General features: G+C 52.9%; 1 protein-coding gene across 2 annotated transcripts in view; it reads left to right on the top strand.

Annotated features, from left to right (window-relative positions):
- The window catches only part of SDK2 (sidekick cell adhesion molecule 2), a 314,672-nt gene that overhangs the window by 265,653 nt on the left and 26,079 nt on the right, over positions 1-22,940 (top strand). Inside the window, exons 34-39 of one of the 2 annotated variants that reach the window (XM_015120232.3) lie at positions 2,193-2,249; positions 3,594-3,695; positions 3,851-3,966; positions 13,256-13,442; positions 16,448-16,585; positions 20,355-20,516. In XM_015120232.3, the coding sequence (XP_014975718.3) occupies positions 2,193-2,249; positions 3,594-3,695; positions 3,851-3,966; positions 13,256-13,442; positions 16,448-16,585; positions 20,355-20,516 (762 nt within the window). The remainder of the gene's footprint in view (positions 1-2,192; positions 2,250-3,593; positions 3,696-3,850; positions 3,967-13,255; positions 13,443-16,447; positions 16,586-20,354; positions 20,517-22,940) is intronic. The other variant, XM_015120233.3, reaches the window with a different exon arrangement.

Genomic DNA, 22,940 nt, shown 5'->3' with positions numbered 1-22,940 from the left:
GTGGACCGAGGCCAGTCTGGGAGATGATACATGATGGGTGCAGATGCTCCAGGACACCAGGTTTTTTGGGGGTTTTTTTTTTTGGTGGGTTTTTTTTAGACGGTGTCTTGCTCTGTTGCCCAGGCTGGAGTGTAGTGGTGCAATCTCAGCTCACTGCAACCTCCACTTCCTGGGTTCGAGTGATTCTTGTGCCTCAGCCTCCCAAGTAGCTGGGACTACAGGTGTGCGCCACCATGCCCAGCTAATTTTTTATTTTTATTTTTATTTTTTTAGTAGAGATAGGGTTTCACCATGTTGGCCAGGCTGGTCTTGAACTCCTGACCTTAAGTGACCTGCCCGCTTTGGCCTCCCAAAGTGCTGGGATTATAGGTGCAAGCCACCGTGCCTGGCCTGTTTTTTGGTTTTTCAAAGTAAATCAGTCACTCACATAATAATTATTTAGTATTCCACATTGGCAGACAGTTAGGTGCATTTATGACAGTTAAGAGCTTTAGACAAGATGCTGCAAAGTGGTGCAACCAATAAAATATTTTACAGCACAGCAGATAGCAACAATAATTAGAACACCTTGGTACATAATGAAAGAAAAAACTGAGGTTTTCCCAGTGGCTCAAAGCTGATGTTCATCTACACCTTTGGCTTGTTTGGGTCTGAAGTGCTTGTGTTCACCTAACATTTGGACTCAGACCACTAGAGATTTTTATAAAGAGCCTCCTTCCCTGAATATCTTCTATCCACCTACCTGGGACTCCATGACTGATGCATAGAAGAGAGCAGCAGGCAGGGGTACCCCAGAGGACTGGGTACTCAGGTGGGTGTGGGACACTCACCCCAACAGACTAGCAGGAGAAGGGGGCAGTTTAAGAGCCTCTTCTTTTTTTTTTTTTTTTTTTTTTTTTTGAGACAGAGTTTCAGTCTTGTTGCCTAAGTTGGAGTGCAATGGCACAATCTCAGCTCACTGTAACCTCCACCTCCCAGGTTCAAGCGATTCTCCTGGCTTAGGCCTCCTGAGTAGCTAGGATTAAAGGCACACACTATCACACCCAGCTGATTTTTTATAGTTTTAGTAGAAACAGGGTTTCACCATGTTAGCCAGGCTGGTCTCGAACTCCTGACTTCAGGTGATCCACCTGCCTTGACCTTCCGAAGTGCTGGGATTACAGGTGTGAGTCACTGTGCCCAGCATTTTTTTCTTTCTTTTTTTTTTTTTTTTTTTTTTTTTTTTTTTTTTTTTTGAGACAAGAGTATTGCTCTGTCGCCTAGGCTAGAGTACAGTGGCATGATCTCGACTCACTGCAACCTCTGCCTCCCAGGTTCAAGCGATTCTCCTGCCCCAGCCTCCCAAGTAGCTGGAACTACAGGCATGCACCACTATGCCTGGCTAATTTTTATATTTTTATTAGAGACCAGGTTTCACCATGTTGGCCAGGCCGGTCTCGAACTCCTGACCTCAGGTGATCCACCCACCGTGGCTTCCCAAAGTGCTGAGATTACAGGCATGAGCCACTGTGCCCAGCTCAGCCTCTTCATTTTCACATTTCCTCCCTTGGTTCTCCCAAGCCTTTTGTGCCTGTCTTCTAGTGAGTTAGCAGACAACAAAATGATTGAGCATGTAGCAAAGAAATATTAATACAAAAACTGAAGTAGCTGATCTGACAGCATGCCTTTTTGGTGGACATTTTTTCTTTTCTCTTTTCTTTTTTTTTTTTTTTTTTTTTTTTTGCCCACATGTGCTTGTGGTTGTGATTTTATATTGCCTGTGTATAATACAGTCATATTTCCTAGTAGTAAAATTGTTTGTGGTTCATATGAGGAAATTAACGACTCCAGTATTTCATGCTGTTTCCAGGAACTCTGCCCTGAAACAAGGAAGACAGTTGGGGGTGAGAGGGTCCCCCAGAGATGTCCCTAGAGATGCTGGGCTACAAGGGGCTCACATCACCTTGGGCCGGGGCACACCAGGGTGGAGGGTGGAGGCAGACTGTCCAGGGAGCCTCCACCTTCCCCTGCCACCACTGCACTGTTATCCTGGCCTGTAACTCAGCACTGGAAATCTGGAAACATTCTTTCTGTCTGTTCACACCGTCAGCCCCGCCTGGCCGGGGTTTCTTTGTGGGTGGGGATGTGTGGGCACTAACCTCCTCTGTCTGCTGTCTCCCTCTGCGCCCCGCCCCGGCACCCCCACCCCATAGCCATGTACTCCATGCGGAACCTGAGCCGGCCCAGCCTCACCCAGTACGAGCTGGACAGTAAGTCTCCTTGCATGGCGGCTTCATTGCGGGCCCAGGCCTCCCACGGGGACTGGGAGTGGGGCCTCGAGAGACCTGATCACAGCTGAGGAAGTGTGCCCACCCCAGGGGGCTTAAGGAACGGGACTGCCCTGAACACAAGTGATAACCCTAAACACGTGGAAAAGTAGGCCGATGCCAGGGAAAGTCTCCTTCAAGCCTGCCCTCTGTCCGGTGTGGGCTGGAAAAGGGAAGTGTGTAACCCCATGCTCCGCTGGGTGGAGGGACAGTGACAGCGGGGCCGCAGCAGGAGCTGTTGGACGCTGCTGGGTAGGTGGGCAGGTGTCCACGTGGCTGCTGCCCCATCTAGTCGCATTGAAGGCACTTCTCGGCCCAACTGGGTCTTACAGTCTGGCCCCGCACCCGGAGGGAGGTGACAGCAGTTTTAGTCACCTGCGTCCGTCATCCTCCCATGCACTAGGCATGTTCCTTCTGCTTGCACGCCCCAGCCCTTGATCTTTCTCTAAAGCCCCAGCCATGGTTCTTCCTGAGACCCAGGGTCTCAGGCAAGAGGGTTTCATGCTCAGGAGAAAATAGCACTAATTTAAGGCTAAATTCCCTTCCTCCTTCCTCCGTCAACCAGTGGCCAACACAGGCTGCATAAACAGCTAGGCAAGGGTGACACCCCTCTCACAGCCCTGCTGAAGGGTAGACTCCACTCAGGCGAAGGGAGCGGGGGCAGGGAACCCAGAGAGAAGAGTGGAGAGGGTGGGAGAAACTTTCAGCCACAGGAGACTGTGACTGCATCCGTTTCTTGCAGCTGCATCCCATTCCCAAGTTCTGCCAGGCGTTCTCAGCCAAGCACCTCAAACTTGGCAGAAACATCAGGTTTCTTACTCCAGAATTCGCATCCAATGTGCCCCTCCCCCCTGGAGCTAAGCCCTGCTGTGCAAAGAGTTGGTGGATGGGGACTCTGGGCATCTGTCACGGTGGGGAAAGAGGACACGCTGGGGGTAGCGGGAGAAGCTATGGCCAGGCATGCCCAGGACAGTTTTGGTTTACACTGGTTGTCCCAGTGTAAATATTCATAGTGCTTTTCAGTCTCAAAAGTGTCCAGTTGAAAAATAAAATGTACGGTCACCCTAGGCCAGGAGGCCAACCAGCATGGCCCTATGTCCAGATTGGCACGGAGCATCCCCTGGGGGCCCCGCCTCTCACCTCCTTCTTCCTGCACCTTCACAGAGGGGACTAGAATGGCGGGGGTGCCTCATTCCTCCCCCGGCAGCCTCCACCCTCCCTGGGGGGCACCTTCCCTGCGGGGACAGTGACCTCAGTGTGCTTCCCCTCCCCCACTCTCCCCCATAGACCTGAACAAGCACAGGCGGTACGAGATACGGATGAGCGTGTACAACGCTGTGGGCGAGGGGCCCTCCAGCACCCCGCAGGAGGTCTTTGTCGGGGAGGCAGGTGAGCAGCGAACACCCTGTCTGGCCCCAGCATGCCTTTCCCAGCCCCACCCAGTTCAGCTGGAAGAGGCAGAATCTGGGCTCCCCATCCCGCCCAGCCCTCCTACCCTCCCAGGTTTACTCGCATGCTCACTGCCTACCCTGCACGCCCTCCAGTGCCCACAGCAGCACCTCGTAACGTGGTCGTCCACGGCGCCACGGCCACACAGCTGGACGTGACTTGGGAGCCACCTCCGCTGGACAGCCATAATGGAGACATCCAGGGGTACAAGGTAGGGTGCCCTCGGGCAGAGCAAAGAGGTGCATGGACGAGGGGCCAGGTCGGGGGCTGGGGAGTAAGTCATATGTGGGAGGCATGCAGGTCCCCAGGCCCTCCATTCATCCAGCCAGCTCCTGCCGCCTTGGCTATTTGGACCCTTCGCAGAAATATTGTACACCTGAAGCTGAACCACATCCATCCCCTCCAGCGTCCTGACGGCAGGCTGAGCTTAGGTGCAAAAACTCTAGCCATCCCTCGGCTCATACCATCTCTGAGCAGCACACACATCCCTCCCCACCAACCCCCAGCCCCATACATAACTTAAGACCCCTCCAAGGGGCTTTTGGCCCCGTAATTACAATATTGATATTAATCAGATAGCCAGTTAGCAAAGAAAGCATCACTGCCTAGTATTTGGAAATCACTGTTTAAAAATTTCTAGGCCAGGCACGGTGGCTCACACCTTTAATCCCAGCACTTTGGGAGGCCGAAGCGGCCAGATCACCTGAGGTCAGGAGTTCGAGACCAGCCTGGCCAACATGGTGAAACCCCGTCTCTACTAAAGATACAAAAATTAGCCGGGCAAGGTGGCGGGTGCCTGTAATCCCAGCTATTTGGGAGGTTGAGGCAGGAGAATCGCTTGAACCCGGGAAGCAGAGGTTGCAGTGAGCCAAGACCATGCCACTGCACACCAGCCTGGGCAACAAGAGTGAGACTCCGTCTCCAGAAATTAGAAGGAATGTGTCTGCCTGGTTAGAACAGCTAGAACACATAACCCTTAGCTGTGTCTGCCTCCTGCACCAGTGTCCAGTCGACTCTCATTCTTGGCAGCTGGTTGTTACTCCAGAGAAGAGCCCCAGTGCCATGGCCTAAGTGGGGAGTAGGAGAGACGCGAGGCACCTCATCCCACAGGTGGGAGGAGTGTCAGCAAAGGGAAAGAGCTTACCCAGGTCACACAGCTCATTAATACAGGTAGCCCCGATTTAGGACAAAATCCAGCATAGGAGTCTCATTGCATCTGGGGTGAAGGAGGAGGAAGAAAGGAGGAAAGGCATGTTGCCAAGGAAGCCCTAAAGAAGAATGACACCCCTCATGGCATTGCCCAGGAGCACCAGCTGGGAAAACTAAACATTGCCCCCCTGGCATATGCCTCCCACGGGAAAAGAAAGGGGCCAAGGCAGCACCAACAGCAGTTTGGCAGCCACCAGACTGTTGAGGCTTGGAAGTTAATATACAGACCCAGGAAAATGTGTGGGTGCACAACACCATAGATAATACAGCAGAGGTCTACGCGCTCCAGAAAACATAACCCGTACCTGAGCGGAAACTGTGGAAAGGAATGGAGAAAATGCTACCTCCTGGACATGTGATAACCAACGTACTGACATCAACATTCGCGAACATCAGTGATGCATTAACTTCATCAACCAACAAGCACAGCAAAGCTGATACTGCACTCCAGTCAGACTGCACACAACTGGTGCGTGGCAGGCACATTCATGCACGTTCTGAGAGCTCCAGTCTTTCAGTTGGTCAATGACATGTGTTTATTGAGCAGTTACTGTGTGCCCAGCATTGTTCTCAGAGCTGGGAATAACACAGTGAGCAGGGACAATGTGAGCTTAGACATTAGAGAGAGAAGACCAACAATGGACAAAGGAAATAATACCGCCAGGTGGTGGTAAATGAAGCAGGTTAGGGGAGAGCCAGATCCATGGGGAGGTTTGAATTTTTTTTCTCTTTTTTTTTTTTTTTTTTTTGGACGGAGTCTTGCTCTGTCCCCAGGCTGGAGTGCAGTGGCGCAATCTCAGCTCGCTGCAACCTCCACCTACCAGGTTCAAGTGATTCTCCTGCCTCAGTCTCCCAAGTATCTGGGATTACAGGCGCCTGCCACCATGCCCAGCTAATTTTTGTATTTTTAGTAGAGATGGGGTTTCACCATGTTGACCAGGATGGTCTCGATCTCTTGACTTCGTGATCCGCCCACCTCGGCCTCCCAAAGTGCCGGGATTACAGGAGTGAGCCACCGCACCCGGCCTGAAATTTTGTTTTGTTTTATTTTATTTTACTTTATTTTATTTATTTCTTTTTTTTTTTTTTTCCTGAGATGGAGTCTTGCTCTGTCGCCCAGGTTGAAGTGCAGTGGTACAATCTTGGCTCGCTGCAACCTCTGCCTCCCAGGTTCAAGCGATTCTCCCACCTCAGCTTCCTGAGTAACTGGGATTACAGGCGCCCGCCACCACGCCCAGCTAATTTTTGTATTTTTAGTAGAGACAGGGTTTCGCCATGTTGGCCAGGCTGGTCTCAAACTCCTGACCTCAGGTGATCTGCCCTTGGCCTCCCAAATTGCTGGGATTACAGGCATGAGCCACTGTGCCCAGCCAGGGTTTGAAATTTTAAATGGGTTGTTAAGGACTGGGCTCAGTGGCTCACAACTGTAATCCTGGCACTTTGGAAGGCTGAGGTGGGTGGATTGCTTGACTCTAGGAGTCCAAGACCAGCCTGGGCAACATGGTAAAAGCCTGTCTCTATGAAAAGAAAACAGACTACAACAACAGAATTAGCCGGGTGTGGTGGCGCATGCCTGTAGTCCCAGCCACCGGGGAGGGAGGAGGGAGGAGTGCCTGAGCCCAGCCGAGTGAGGGTGCAGTGAGCCATCATTGCACCACTGCACTCCAGCCTAGATTAAGACTCTGTCTAAAAAAACAAAAGGGTTGTTAGGAAAGGACTTAATGAGAAGGTGATATTTGAGCAAAAACCTGAAGGAGAACAGGGCCCAAATCACATAGATCCAGAAAGAGAGGAAAGAAGAGCAAAGGTCTCAGGGTAGTCAGGTACTTGGGGTGTACAGAGAGCCTGGTGTGTCCCCAGAGTGAGTTCCAGGGAGCACGATGGGACACGAGAAAGCCGGGGCTGGAGCACCTGGGGCCCTTCGGGGCTTTGGCTTTCACTCTGAGTGAAGTCCTCTGAGTGGAGGACTGGGACCTGTAGAGGGTCCCGCTGGCTGCTGCGGTGAGCGTAGTCTGAAATGGGGAAAGCCCAGAAGCCGTGGGGAGGCATCTGAACCATCCAGGTGGGCCATGAAGGGGGCTCAGATCAGGTGAGAGCCGGGTGAGAAGTGGCAGCACTCGGTTAGTCCTAACATCAGAGCTGGTAGAATTTGCTAACAAATCAGGCTGGGCGTGGTGGCTCACACCCCGCCTGGCCAACATGACCAAACCCCATCTCTACTAAAAATGCAAAAATTACCTGGGTATGGTAGCACATGCCTATAATTCCAGCTACTGAGGAGGCTGAGGCAAGAGAATCACTTGAACCCAGAAGGTAGAGGTTGCAGTGCACCAAGATCACACCACCGTATTCCAGCCTGGGCAACACAGCAAGACTCCGTCTCCAAAACAAACAAACAAAAAAAAATTTACTGACAAATTGAACATGGAGTGGGATAAAAGGGAGGCAACAAGGACAGCCCCAGGGTCCGTAGGATGATGGAGCAGGAAAAGACAAAGCTGGTGAAGGAGGAGGCTGGGGAGATCTGGAGTCTGGTTCCAGATGTGTTTGGTTTGAGACGTCTGTTGGACATTCAAGGGAAGACAGAACAGAGTCAGAGATGTATGTCTGGAGTTCAAGAGAGAAGGATCAAACCAGAGATGTGAATTATGGAGTCCTCAGCATGTAGATGGTACTGAAAGCCAGAGATTAGACAAGGAAGATAGAGAACAAGAGAAGTCTACAGATTGAGCCCTGAAACCAAAAACGGAATGATGTCTCAGAGCTCATGGGAAGAACATGCTTCCAGAAGGAGGGAGAACCTCTGGAATGGGAGAAAATATTTGCAAACCATACATATGACCAGGGGTTAATAGCCAAAATATGGAAGGAACTCATCCACCTAAAGGGAAAGAAAATGGGGCAAAGGACCCGAATGAACATTTCTCAAAAGAAGATACATAGGCTGGGCACGGTGGCTCACACCTGTAATCCCAGCACTTTGAGAGCTCAAGGTGGGCAGATGACCTGAGACCAGTAGTTGGAGACCAGCCTGGCCAACATAGTGAAACCCTGTCTCTACTAAAAATACAAAAACTTGCCGGCCGTGGTGGCAGGCACCTGGCTGAGGCAAGAGAATCGCTTGAACCCAGGAAGTGGAGGTTGCAGTGAGCCAATTTCATGCCACTGCACTCTAGCCTGGGTGACGGAGCAAGACTCTATTTCAAAAAAAAAAGAAGAAGAAGAAGATATATAAATGGTCAACAGGTATCTGGGAAGGTGTTGAACATCGCTCAGCCTCAGGGAAATGCAAACCAAAACCACAGTGAGATATCCCATCACACCTGCAAGGATGGCTGTTATCAAAAAGTCTAGCTATAAGTGGTGGTGAGGGTATGGGGAAAAGGGAACCTTTGCACAACTGTTGGTGGGAGTGTAAATCAGTACAGTCATTATGGATAATGGTATGGAGGTTCTGCAGAAAATTAAAAATAGAACTCCAATGATCCAGCAATCCCACTACTGGGTATTTATCCAAAGGAATTGAAATGAGGCTCTTGAAGAGCTATCTGCAGGCCCATGTTAATTTCAGCATCACTCACAGTAGCCAAGATGTGGAAATAGCCTAAATGTCTGTGAATGGGTGAATGAATGAAGAAAATGTGGTTTATACACAGTGGAATACCATCCAGTCTTGAAGGAAATCCTGCTGTTTGCAACAACACGGATGAACCTGCAGGATATTACACCAAATGAAATGAACCAAGCACAGAAAGACAAATACTGCATGACCTCGCGTATATGCAGAATCTAAAACAATCAAACTCATAGAAACAGAGTAGAGCGGTGGTTACCAGGGGCTGAGGGAGTGAGGGATATAGGGAGACGGTCACAGGATACAGCATTTCAGTGAGGCAGGATGAATATGATCTAGATCTAATGTATAACATGGTGATGATAGTTAATGATACTGTATTGTACACTTGAAATTTGCTCAGAAGGTTCTTACCACAAGAAGATGATGAACATGTTAATTAGCTTGATTGTGGTAATCATTTCATAATGCATATGTATATCAAAACACCATGTTGTATATACCTTAAATGCATAAAGTTTTAGGGTTTTTTGTTTTGTTTTGTTTTGTTTGTTTGTTTTTGAGACAGTCTCACTCTGTCACCCAGGCTGGAGTGCAGTGGCGCAATCTCCACTCACTGCAACCTCCACTTCCTAGGCTGAAGGGATTCTCCTTCCTCAGCCTCCCAAATAGCTGGGATTACAGGCACCCACCACCACACCTGGCTATATACAGATGTTGTCAATTATACCTCAATAAAGCTGAAAAAAGTAAAGAAAGGGCAGGGAATTGGGCACAGTAAATGGCAAGTTCGTGATTATAATGGTGCACTCCCATGCCTGCCCCTGTCCACATAAGGCATTTATTCCTCCGGCAGATACTGATTGAGCACCATGGATGTGCCAGCCATGATTCTAGGTGTTTGGGTCCCAAGGGAGCCACATGGACCGAGATGCCCGCCCTCTGGAGCCTGCATTCTGGCAGACTCATCAGTGTGCACTGCAGCTCAGCAGTGTGCCCCGTGGGGACCAGGATCTGGGCTCAGTCCCTTTATGTCCTTTGCACAAGTGTCAGTCCCTCTCACTATGAATCATCAGCTAACAAAGCTCTGCAGAATGCAGCACTCACAAACAAGACGCACCTGCCGGAGTGCCTGGTTTGTGAAGACAGCTGTCCCTGAGTTCTAGGCCCTGACCCACTCCTCACCCAAGAGCATGACCACAGCCATTGGCCCTTCCTCTCCTCCACCTCCCCAGTGGATAGCTCCCACGGGCAGGGCAGAAAAGCATTCTGAGATATGTTTCCTCTTTTCATGGCTTTTCCTGACCTCACTTTTTTTTTTTTTTTTTTTTTTTTTTTTGACTGAGTCTCACTCTGTTGCCCAGGCTGGAGTGCAGTGGCACTATCTCAGCTCACTGCAGCCTCCACCTCCCTGGTTCAAGCGATTCTTCTGCCTCGGCCTCCTGAGTAGCTGGGATTACCGGCACCTGCCACCATGCCCAGCTAATTTTTGTATTTTTAGTAGAGATGGAGTTTCGCCACGTTGGCCAGGCGGGTCTCAAACTCCTGACCTCAGGTGATCCACCTGCCACGGCCTTCCAAAGTGCTGGGATTACAGGTGTGAGCCACCGTGCCTGGCATGACCTCACATTTTCTTCCAGTTGTCACCCATTTATTTGGCCCCTTTACAGCAGAATTCCTCAAAAGAATCTTCCGTATTCACTACCTCCAATTCCTCTGCTTTCATTCTCCCTTGAACCTGCTCCAAGTAGGTTCCCGTCCCCGCCACCCCACCGAAGCTCTTCCTGCCAAAGTTGCCCATAATTCCTGTGGTGCTCATATTAAGTCAAACAGCAGGCTTATCCCGCCTGACTCAGCAGTTGTGTTTGACACGTGGATCTCTCCTTCCTCTTAAAATACTTGCTTTCCTCGGCTTCCCTCGCTAGCTGTTCCTCCCCACCAACCACTGAATGCTCTGAATGCTGGAGGCCCCCAGGAATCAATCCACGACCCTCTTCTCTACCTAAGAGAATCCGTTCATTCTCCTAGTGTGCACTCACGGCAGATCATCTGTGTGCTGATAATGGCAGACTTTTAGCATCAGCCATGACCTTTCCAAATCCAACAGGAACTTTGTTAACCGTTGTACCCCCATTACTATGAATGCACGAGTGAATGAATGATTTCATAAATGACTGCCTCAGCTTTCATTCATCTACCCATATGAGAAGAATCTGCTTTTTATTTATTTTTATTATTTTATTTTATTTTAGAGATGGAGTCTTGCTCTGTTGCCTGGGCTGGAGTGCAGTGGTGTGATCTCAGCTCACTGCAACCTTCACCTCCCAGGTTCAAGCGATCCTCCTGCCTCAGCCTGCCAAGTCACTGGGACTGCAGGTGCACACCAATACTCCTGGCTAATTTTTGTATTTTTAGTAGAGACAGGAGTCTTGCAATGTTGCCCAGCCTGGCCTTGAACTCATGGGCTCAGGCGACTCCCCTGCCTCAGCTTCCCAAGTATTAGGATTACAGGTGTGAGCCACTGCAACCTGCCCTCTCCTCCTTTCTAAAAAAGAAATTTCTACAAAAGAAATCCCCATCTCTACAAAAGAAAGAGCTGGGTGTGGTAGCACCTGTATGTAGTCAGAGCTACCTGGGGGGCTGAGGCGAGAGGATGGCTTGAACCTGGAGGTCAAGGTTACAATGAGCCAAGATCATGCCACTGCACCCCAGTCTGGGTGACAAAGTGAGACCCTGTCTCGAAATAAAATAAAATAATATAGGAGAGAGGGCTGGGCATAGTGGCTCACACCTGTAATCTCAGCACTTTGGGAAGCCAAGGTGGTTGGATTGCCTGAGCCCAGGAGTTCAAGACCAGCCTGGGAAACAAGGCAAGACCCCGTCTCTACAAAAAATTGAAAACTTAGCTGGGTGTGGTGGTGCTCACCTGTAGTCCTAGCTACTCAGAAGGCTGAGGTGGGAGGATGGCTTGAGCCCAGGAGGTCAAGGCTGCAGTGAGCTGTGATCGTGCCACTGCACTCCAGCCTGGGCAACAGAGTGAGGCCTGCCTCAAATAAATAATAAAGGGGGAGAGGTATTGGAGAAAAGCAAGGATTTCATGGTAACAAGATGTCCTAACTGCCACCCATAGATGCCAGTATGGACACTATTATTAGCTCTTTCTCACTTTATGGGCTTCTTCCACGGAAACAAGAAATTGAAAAGCCGGTGACATGCAGAAACCTCATTGGCCAGCAGGGGGTGCCAAATGACCTCCAATGCTGCATGTGGGCTGGGCCCGACTGGTCGCTCCCTGGATGGCCTGTCCTGGAACTAGCAGAAGTGTTAACCCGTGCTACATAGGAAGTGATTGAAAACAATGGCCAGACTCGGTGGCTCACACCTGTAATCCCAGCACTTTGGGAGGCCAAGGTGGCGGATCATGAGGTCAGGAGATCGAGACCATCCTGGCTAATGTGGGGAAACCCCATCTCTACTAAAAATACAAAAAATTAGCCGGGCATGGTGGCGGGCGCCTGGGTCCCAGCAGAGGCTGAGGCAGGAGTATGTCATGAACCCGGGAGGCGGAGCTTGCAGTGGGCTGAGATCGCGCCACTGCACTCCAGCCTGGGCGACAGTGTGAGACCGTCTCAAAAAACAGAAGGAAAAAGAAAACACCATGGGGCATCTGTTGTGTTCCTGGCCTAAAACCTTCTACAGCCATGGGGTGCCTTAGGAAACTGGCCAAGTACCTGGGTGAAACCCTTAGAACCTGCACCCCTCACGTGGACCCCAGGAAGTACGTGTCCTTAACCTCACTGAACGTACGACAAAACTGCAGCTCCGGAAAGTCACCTGGGCAGGTCCCGCTGCTGTCAACGGTGCAGCTGGGATTCAGCCTCCCGCTGCCCGCCGTCTTGGCTGAGGCTTCCTCTGCAGCGGGCCTCGTTCCTGTTAACCAGCAGCTGCTGATGCAGTGGGCCCAGGGTGGCCCTGAGACTCTGCATCCCTCACCAGCTCCCAGGTGACATGAGGCCACCAGCACTTGCACCACGCTCTGTCCGGATAGACTCCACACTGCCTTATCCCCCCAGCTCAGCCTCCCGTAGGACGGATTTGCTTTATTCCTCCAGGAACTGTACTGAGTGCTGACGTGCCAGTGCTACGCGAAATCCTCCAGGCATGGCGGGAAACCACAGACACCTGGGGACCATGCCCTGGAGTTTACTGTCTGGCAGAGACCAGGGTCTTGGCTGTGGAAAGGAAGGTTCTGGAAAGGTTTCTAAAACTGTTCTTAAAGACTTTTTTTTTTTTTTTTTTGAGATGGAGTCTTGCTCTGTCACCCAGGCTGAAGTGCAATGGCATGATCTTGGCTCACTGCAACCTCCACCTCCCAGGTTCAGGCGATTCTCCTGCCTCAGCCTCCAGAGTAGCCAGGACTACAGGCACCTGCCACCATGCCTGGCAAATTTTTTTGTATTTTTAGTAAAAATGGGGATTCACCATGTTGGCCAGGCTGGTCTTGAACTGCTGACCTCAAGTGATCCACCTACCTCGGCCTCCTAAAGTGCTGGGATTACAGGCATGAGCCACCGCGCCCGGCCTCTGAAAGACTTCTCTGCTGTTTCCTAGGTGACTCACAGCAATAAAGGTGTCTCGTAGACTACAGGTCAGCAGGGACAGGAGGGACGCTCGTCGCCCCTGTCCCCCTCACTCCCACTTCCTTCTGTTTCCACAGATTTATTTCTGGGAAGCCCAGCGGGGGAACCTCACGGAGCGAGTGAAGACGCTTTTCCTGGCTGAGAACAGTGTGAAGCTCAAGAACTTGACGGGTTACACGGCCTACATGGTCAGCGTGGCCGCCTTCAACGCCGCTGGGGATGGGCCTCGGAGCACCCCTACCCAAGGCCAGACCCAGCAAGCAGGTGGGAGAGGGGGCCTTGACGGGGGGTAGGTCGGCCACAGGGGGTTGCAAGAGGACCCACCCGGCATCTGGGCTCTTGGCAGGCGTGGAGGCAGCTGCCTTATCCCCCCGAGGATCTGGGCATGGTACCCAGGTCCCCGGAGACGCCCTCCCGAGTGGGAGAGCCCAAGCTCAGGAAAGAGAGGCTGTCCCCATAAAGCCTTGAGAAACCCCCACATCTCATCCCTGTCCTCCCCATCCTTTGCCCCACCTTGCAGAGGGACAGTCAGCACCCCAGCCCCTCCCAGCCAGCTTACTTCTGCTCCCTGCCTTCTTCCCACCTGCCTTCCCTCTGTCTCTCTGGCTTTGTTCGTTCCACAAATACTGAGTGTCTTATGAGCCTGTGCCATGCTAGATGCTAGGGACACAATGGTGAGACCAACAAGGTCCCTGCCCTAGTGCGGGGCACAGATTATAAGCAAGTTGATGACGTAAATGCAGACGGGGGTCAGCACAGGTGACCTAAGAGTGGGGCAGGAGTGGGTGGATGGCTTTGGATAGGTTCACCCACAAAGGCCTCCCTGAGAAGGTGAGATTTGAATGAGCAGAGGCCAGCAGGGGCCGGGCATGGTGGCTCACGCCTGTAATCCCAGCACTTTGGGAGGCCAAGGCGGGTGTATCACCTGAGGACGGGAATTTGAGACCAGCCTGGCCAACATGGTGAAACCCCATCTCTACTAAAAATATAAAAAATTATCTAGGCGTGGTGGCACGTGCCTGTAATCCCATCTACTCAAGAGGCTGAGGCAAGAGAATTGCTTGAACCTGAGAGGTGGAGGTTGCAGTGAGCTGAGATTGTGCCACTGCTGCACTCTAGCCTGGGTGACAGAGCAAAAAAAGAAAAAAAGAAAAAAAAAAGACAAGAGGCATGCCATGGGATGCTCAGGAGGTGGCAGAGGGTGTTGGGGGTTCCAGGCAGAGGGAACAGCAGGTGCTAAGGACTGGAGGCTGGAGAAGAACCAGGGAACATAGAGAAAGCCAGGTGGCTTGCAGGAAAATGGGGTGAGAACTCGGGGTGGGGAATTGCGATTGGGATTAATTATAAGTACAATGGACCACACGTGGTGTCTCACACCTGTAATCCCAGCACTTTGGGAGGCCAAGCTGGGTGGATCATTTGAGGTCAGGAGTTCGAGACCAGCCTGGCCAACATGACGAAACTCTATCTGTACTAAAAAAATACAAAAATGAGCTGGGTGTGGTGGTGCACCTCTCTCCAATCCCAGCTACTCAGGAGGCTGAGACAGGAGGATCGTTTGAACCTGGAAGGTGGAGGTTGCAGTGAGCTGAGATTGCACCACTGCACTCCAGCCTGGGTGACAGGGCAAGAATCTGTCTAAAAAAATAAAAAAATTTAAAAGTACACTGGGAAGCCATGGGAAGGCTTGAATAGTTGAGCAACAGGGTCTGGTTTACATTTAGAGAAAAGTGCCCCGACTGCTGTGCAGAAGATGGCCTGGCAGAGGGGAGAGAGTTGAGGCAGGGAGGGGAGATCAGGAGGCTGAAGGGTGGCAGGTGCAGAGGAGAGGGCGCTGGTGAGAATCCTGCTGCCTGTGTGCAGAGCAAGCCTGGTAGTCAGGCACTGTCACACTTAACCCTCCCAGAAGCCCCGTGGACAGGCAGGGCAGGCGGCACCCTCATTTCACGATGAGCCAGGGTCGCCCAGGAAGTTATGCTATTTGTCCAGGGTTGCCCAGCTGGTCACTGGGGGAGCAAAGGCTGGAACCGAGGATTTCTGAGAGGACCAAGCGTTCTGTCCTGGTGGTCTGGAATACTGGCCTTTTGCCCCGGCCTCCCTTGAGTATCTTGTTCACCCTGCTGCTTCCTATGCTGTCAGTGACATGTGGCTTTTAAAGAGCTACAGAGAGCACACCTGTGGCATCAGTTCTTCATTATGACCCTCTTTGGGGACAAGCCCTGGCTCCAGGGAACCCTTTCCCTCCACCTCCCCCAGGGTCTGACGGTGGCCAGGATGAGCATGAGCCACTGAATGTACGAGTCTGTCCGTCCGCCTCCTGTCCCAGCCACTCTCTTGTCAGTGTCGTCTGCCGGATGCGAACCCCAGGGAACCCAAGGCTTCCGTCACTGTGGCAGCAGGACAACATGTTCTGTCCCACGTCCCTGTAGCACAGAGCAGGCAGGAAGGGCCCCCTGAGCTCACCTCCCTCCTTCAAAGACACTCGCTGACTCTGCCTCCCGGGGCTGGAGCCGGAAGCGGGTCTGGATTAGCTCCGGCTTGGTGGGGAGGCAGCACTGGACAATAATAGCCTGGTCATCCTCCCCAGGCCAGCTGGGGATGCCGCAGATTGGGACGCTTCCTGCCCTTCCTCTGTCCTCCCCTTCAGGGAAGCCCCCGCCCCATGTTTTCGGGGTTGCCACAGGGTTCTCAGTCCAAGAAAACATTTTTCCCAGAGGGTCTGACTGTCCTTGGCGTGGCTCCCCCTGACTGTGTGGGGCCTCGGTGACAAGCCCTGGAGCCCCAGGAGGAGAGGAAAGCCATCTCCGTCTGCTGTGGTTCTGGCATCTTCTTTGTTTAGCACCCACCGAATGTTCTGAGGCCCAGACACCCCCTACCTTCTCCTCCATGGAAGCCAAAAGATGAACCCCACAAAGTCAGGAAATGGCCTTGTCCCATGATGACCCTGGGGGTGTGACAGCTTGTCCCACACTCATAGCCCAGGCTCAGAGCCACTTAGCAGGGAGAAGCCTGAATTCTGCAACTTGAGGGGAAAATCGAGTTCTCTTTCTTCCCAGTTCTTAGGACTCCGATACTGGAAAGTTGAGAGAGGAGAGGAAGGGGGCCTGGTGACCTCCAGTGACCCCTCCTGCCCGCCCTTTCTGATGAGCCCCACACTCTTGTTCCTCCCGGGCTCAGACCCAACACTCCCGCTAGCTCCTTGGAGCTGCACCCAGGGCTTTGAACTTCCACAGAAGAAGGAAACAAAAATGCTTTGCTGTCTCCCGCAGCCCCCAGTGCTCCCAGCTCCGTCAAGTTCAGTGAGCTGACCACAACCTCGGTGAACGTGTCCTGGGAAGCCCCACAGTTCCCCAATGGCATCCTGGAGGGCTATCGGCTGGTGTACGAGCCCTGCAGCCCCGTGGATGGTAAGTGGATACCCCAGCATGGCTCCCCAGCCCCTCACTTTGCAAAAGCTCGCTCTCGTATCAGCACCCATCGCAGCCACTACACATGAGTGAGGTTCAGTGAGCATCTCCCCATCTTATAAACACAGAAACTGAGTCCCAGACAAGGGAAAGGGTATTTCCAAGGTAAAACAACAGCAAGTTGAGGGCAGAGTTGGAGGAGAGATCCAGGTCTCCTAACTTCCAGGCAGAGAATCGTTAAATATATTCTTCCCCCTTTGGTCGATGGAAACAGGGAGGAAAGGAAGGGAAACCTGAGTGGACAGGGCTCTGTTGAGACCATAAAGAAAGGGGGCAGCCAGGGGCAGTGGCTCACGCCTGTAATGCCAGCACTTTGGGAGGCAGAGGCAGGTGGATCACCTGAGGTCAGGAGTTCCAAGACCAACCTGGCCAACATGGTGAAACCCTGTCTTTACTGAAACTACAAACTTAGCTGGGCTAATTTTGGTGGTGGTGGGCGCCTGTAGTCTCAGCTACTTAGGAGGCTGAGGCAGGAGAATCGCTTGAACTCGGGAGGCAGAGGTTGCAGTGAGCCGAGATCACGCCACTGCACTCCAGCCTGGGTGACAGAGCTAGATTCCATCTCAAAAAAAAAAGAGAGAGAAAGAAAAAAGAAAAGAAAAAAAAAGAAAAAGAAAAGAAGAGGGGAGCCCCTGAGGGTCCTACTTTGCCCTTTCCCAAACCTTAGGGTTCCCAGCTTTACTGTGTGTTAGTCCTTCTTTAGCTTTTGTGGGAGTCAGGAACCCCTTTGAGAATCTAATGAGAATCTGACCAAAGCTTCAGAGCCTCTCCCCAGGAAGATGCACAAGACCAGGGAGGTCCCTGCACCCCCCACTGCCATCTGTGGACCCCAGATCAAGAGCCCTGCTCTGCAAATGACCTTGCTCTTGTCCTTAACCCTGTTCCTCTGAATGGTCTTCCAACCCCTTCCTCCGGGCCCCAGCTGGGACCATGCCCCATTTCTGGGCTCCTAGGCTGGTCTGCGCAGCCCCTGACAGTGGGCATCTGGCACCTGCCAGCTTTCTATCCCTGGTAACATGCCTAGAAATCCCTGCCATTTTGTTACCAACGAACAGCCTATGAGGACGGGATTTAGGTAGGAAGGAAACTGCACTCCTCACTGCCTGGGACTAGTCCCAGCCAGGTGCTGGGGGTGTGGCTGACCCCTGGAGCCACACCTCTCACTCTCACCCCCTCCAATCACTGAGCCTGGCAAGAACAAGGGGCGGAGCCCTGGGACCAGCAGTTCTGGGTCAGCCAAGGGAACAATGGCCCTCAGTCTTCCCTGCCCCACCTGGGTGCCAGCAGCTCATTCTGCAAAGGGGAGCTGTGTGTTAGAACACCAGGGGGCAGCCGGGCCCGGCAGGAGATCCAGTCGGGTGCCAGAGTGGGGCAGAGGACAGCAGTCCCCGAGACAATGTACAGGGGGCCAGCACAAGCCCTCTTCACAGGGGCCTCAACCTGGCCTGTCCAGGACCCTCTCAACTTGACCAATGTGAGCTCTTTGCCTTCCAGGTCCACAGTCTGGTGGGATCTGGACAGTGTGGCTCAACTCCACGGCCCTACACATTCCCATCTTCCCAGAATAGCCCAGTTAATAAGTGCAGCAAGACGAGGCCCCACCTGGCCAGCCCAGTGTCCACACCCCAGTTCATCCTGGGTTCAGGTCAGCAGCAAACCAGCCTCACAAGAGCCCAGCAGCCCCCACTGTCCTGTAGGGAAAACCAAGGCCCAGGCAGATGAGGGCTTTGTGCAGAATTGTCAAGGAACAAGTAGCCAGAGTCCCTGTTCCTGGTCCCGGGGTCATTTCATTCTTTCTTTTTTTTTTTTAATTTTTTTTTTTTTTTTTTTTTGAGACGGAGTCTCGCTCTGTCGCCCAGGCTGGAGTGCAGTGGCCGGATCTCAGCTCACTGCAAGCTCCGCCTCCCGGGTTCACGCCATTCTCCTGCCTCAGCCTCCCGAGTAGCTGGGACTACAGGCGCCTGCCACCTCGCCCGGCTAGTTTTTTTTTTTGTATTTTAGTAGAGACGGGGTTTCACTGTGTTAGCCAGGATGGTCTCGATCTCCTGACCTCATGATCCGCCCGTCTCGGCCTCCCAAAGTGCTGGGATTACAGGCTTGAGCCACCGCGCCCGGCCATTTCATTCTTTCAGGAAGCCCCTCTGAGCCTACTTTGTTCCATCATTCAATAATCCACTTAGTGGCCAGGCGCGGTGGCTCATACCTGTAATCCCAGCACTTCGGGAGGCCAAAGGGGGTGGATCATCTGAGGTCAGGAGTTCGAGACCAACCTGACCAATATGGCAAAATCCTGTCTCTATTAAAAGTACAAAATTAGCTGGGCATGGTGGTGGATGCCTACTCAGGAGGCTGAGGCAGGAGAATCGCTTGAACCCAGGAGGCGGAGGTTGCAGTGAGCTGAGATCACACCATTGCACTCCAGCCTGGACAACAAGAGTGAAAATCCACCTCAAAATAATAATATTAATAATCCACTTAGTCAATAAATAGGTCAGGCACCTACATGCTCTGTTATTTTACTTAAAAGCTCATAACATCCCTGCTAAGATGCTGTGGACACCCTCACTCGGCAGAACAAACTGAAGCCAGGTTAAAGGACATGCCAGGGCCAGCGCCATCACTGGGTCTGAGCCCAGCCTCCTGGTTGCAAGGCCTGTCTCACTGATGACTGGTGTGCCTGAGGGACATGGGAAATGACGCGAGTCCCGGCTCCCAGGGAGGCCGGCAGTCAGGAGTGTTTGGATTCGTGAAGCACAGAGCAGACCCCCACCTCCTGAAAGCTGGCCCAAGCCTCCCCTCTAGTTGCTGTGATTTGGGGTGCTGAGGCATCCTCACTTTTGCCCTGAAAAGCTTGGTGGACTGGGCACAGTGGTTCACGCCTATAATCCCGGCACTTTGAGAGGCCAAGATGGGAGGATCACTCGAGGCCAAGAGTTCGGGACCAGCCTGGGCAACATAATGAGACCCTGTCTCTACAAAAATTTAAAAATTAGCCGGGCATGATGGTACACACCTACAGTCTCAGCTACTTGGAAGGCTGAAAGTGGCAGAATGGCTTGAACCCAGGAGGTCAAGGCTATAGTGAATCATGATTGTGCCTGAGCAACAGAACAAGACCTTGTCTTTTAAAAAAAATAAAAAATCGTGGCAGATATAGGTGATGGAGGGCCATATGAGCTCCTGGCTGAACCCCAGAGGTGGAGCTGGAGCGGGGCTCAGGTGGAGGACCTGGTCAAAAGTGTGTCCCCCCAACTCTGGGCTTTTGGTATTTTTATGGAAACACTTCCTGAACAAATATATGATTCTAGTCCCATGGGATGCTGCATAAGGGAATAAAAATGGAGATGGAACGTATCTGGGCTGCAGAGATTACATTAAACAGGATGGCGAGCGGTCTCTTTTCTTTAGATGCTGATGGACCCTGTGGCTACTCAGTAGACACAGACAGTAGTGGCTTTTCTCGAACTTACTGAGCCACGGAGCCCTTCTCCCTGAGAACAGCAGGCAGGGCCGTGCTCTGAGAAACACAGCATGGGCAATGTGGCTGTATGGGCTGGGGGAGTGTTTCAGCCTAACCTCAAGGAGTGAGGCCCCTTCCCAGGGTCCCGGGGCCCAGGCCACGGCCGCTGCTTCTTCCCCATGTCCTCCAGTGCCCTCAGTGGGCCCTACGCCTGGTGGCCCCTGCAGTCCCCACTTGTGCCTCCCACAGGCGTCAGCAAGATCGTGACAGTGGACGTGAAGGGGAACAGCCCCCTGTGGCTGAAGGTGAAGGACCTGGCGGAGGGGGTGACCTACAGGTTCCGCATCAGAGCCAAGACCTTCACCTACGGGCCGGAGATCGAAGCTAACGTCACCACAGGCCCCGGAGAAGGTAGGAGAGCAATTGGCCAGGCATGTCCTCCACACAGCGGTTCAGCCCCCTCAGTCGGAAGGGGCCCCCGGTGTTAAGAGCTGTGCTGGACCCTGGAAACAGAGCGGAGGACAGAGCTCACGCTTTCCCCTGGTGCCCAGTGACCACTCCCTCCGCTCCCTCCTCCTGGATTCCGCACTTTGATTAATGGCATCAGTGTCCTTGGGTTCCTCAAGCCACAAACCCTGAAGCAGCTCCCCCTCCTCTCCCACTTAGGCCCAGTGCACAGGCCTGGCCCCCCTCCCCTCCCACTTAGGCCCAGCCCACAGGCCTGGCCTGGCCACTGCGCCTGCTCCGTTTTTTCTCTCCCCACTAATTGCGCGGCCTCCTTCACTTCCGTCCTGGAAGGATGCAGCCTGGCAGGTGCCCCTACCTTTCACCCAGCCAGAGCCATCTTCCCACGCCCCTGAACCACCCCTACCCTCCAGGCAGCGGTTCTCAGAGCAGGGCACACTAAAACGCACATTCCCAGGGTGGATGCTTGGAGGGGTTGATTTCCTGGGGCTGAGATGGGACCTGGCAATCTGCACTTACACAAAAGCCCCTGGAGGCTGTGACAAAGTGGCACCTTGAGAAACACCAGATGGAGCAGGTCACCTATTCACAGCCAGGGCCCTGCCTCCCCCACCTCACCACCCAACCCCTCCGCAGAATGCCCTTTTGTGTGTAACTGTCCCCCTACCGCACCACCCCCTCCCACCCCAGGAAGTCTTCCTTCATCTTCTGTATTGTTCTGTTGTTGTTGTTTTGGTGTTTTTGTTTGTTTGTTTTGAGACAGAGTCTCACTCTGTCATCCAGGCTGGAGTGTAGTGGTGCAATCTTGGCTCACTGCAACCTCCACCTCCCAGGTTCAAGCAATTCTCAATCTTCAGCCTCCCAAGTAGCTGGGATTACAGGTGATTTCCACCACGACCAGCTAATTTTTGTATTTTCAGTAGGGACCGGGTTTGGCCAGGCTGGTCTCCAACTCCTGACCTCAAGTGATCCACCTGCCTCAGTCTCCTAAAGTGCTGGGATTACAGGCATGAGCCACCGCACCCAATCGTCTCCTTTAAATGTCCTCTTCACCTCCCTTTCCCTCCCACCCCTCCTCCCCCAAGGCATTTGCCATGGTCAAGGTTTAGCCCTCCAAAGTCCCTGTTACCGATCAGTGTGGACTGTCCTGTCCTGAACACAAAAGCCACCTCCCAGGCCACTCTGCTGCCTCCCTCCCTAAGAAGGGGTACAGCCCATCCCGGACTTCCCCTAAAATCCCATCTCCTCCTCTGCCTGCCCTTTCAGCCAGGAGTGGCGAAGGCGTCCCCTCCCCAGGGGCCTGATTAGCCTGACTGAGGAGGGGAGCCAGGCCTGGGAGGCCAGCCCGTTCTGGTCTGTCACCTGCCCTACAGGCCGTCTTACCCTAATGGCTCAGGCTGGCTACGCTTCACTTTTTCTTTCTGGCCAGTCACTTTCTATTCCCCACAGTCTGGTTCTGCAAAGAAGCCCTGGGCTCTAGGGCAAACTCAGGACAAAGCCTGCAGGAGGGCCCAGGAGCCACCCAGCCGCTGTCCTTCATCTACCCCCAGCTCCGCCCCACACTGCCTCTCACCGGAGCCAGCTTCCTGGGAAACAAGTAGGAGAGAGAGCTGGCAGGCAACTGAGGACCAAGCGTTGGCAGTGGCCTGGGGACAGGAGAGGCCTGTGCGAAGGACAGGTTATTCTATCCTGAGGCTTGAAGTGTCCCAGGTGGGAGGTGGGGAGGTGGAAGGAGAGAAAGGGCAGAGGGTACAGAGAAGGTAGTGGAGGGCACTCTGAGAAAGACAGAACCAGCAGGGCACAGTGCTTCACGCCTGTAATCCCAGCATTTTGGGGGGTCAAGGCAGGTGGATTGCCTGAGCCCAGGAGTTCAAGACCAGCCTGGGCAGCACAGCAAACCCCCTCTCTACAAAAACAAAATTATCCAGGCGTGCCGGTGAATACGTGAAGTCCCAGCTACTCAGGAGGCTGTGGTGGGAGGATCGTTTGAGCCCAGGAGGTGGAGGCTGCAGTGAGCTGTGATCGTGCCACTGCACTCCAGCCTGGGCAACAGAGTGAGAACATGTCTCAAAAAAAGAAATAAAGAAGCCATCCTCCCCACATGGTGTGGGTGCAAGGCGGGGTCTGCAGTGGGGGAACATGCAGCCAGGCAGTGGTTGGACTCGCTGGAAGCTCCTGGCCCCAGAGAACGTACGGGCTCCATCCTCAGGCCTGAGCACTGTCCTGTGCGGGATAAGAGTACAGGGTCCTAGGGGCTGCCTGCCCTACCACACTCTCTCAGGCGTGTCCATCCCACCTGACTCTGCCCTTCGGCTGCGGAAGCCTGCTCCTTAGGGAAGGAAGGAAATGGTGCCCTCTAAGGCCGTGGGG

Source organism: Macaca mulatta, chromosome 16 (genome assembly GCF_049350105.2).
Source record: "Macaca mulatta isolate MMU2019108-1 chromosome 16, T2T-MMU8v2.0, whole genome shotgun sequence".
Lineage (NCBI taxonomy): Eukaryota > Metazoa > Chordata > Mammalia > Primates > Cercopithecidae > Macaca > Macaca mulatta.
This window is presented reverse-complemented; position numbering and strand designations above follow the sequence as displayed.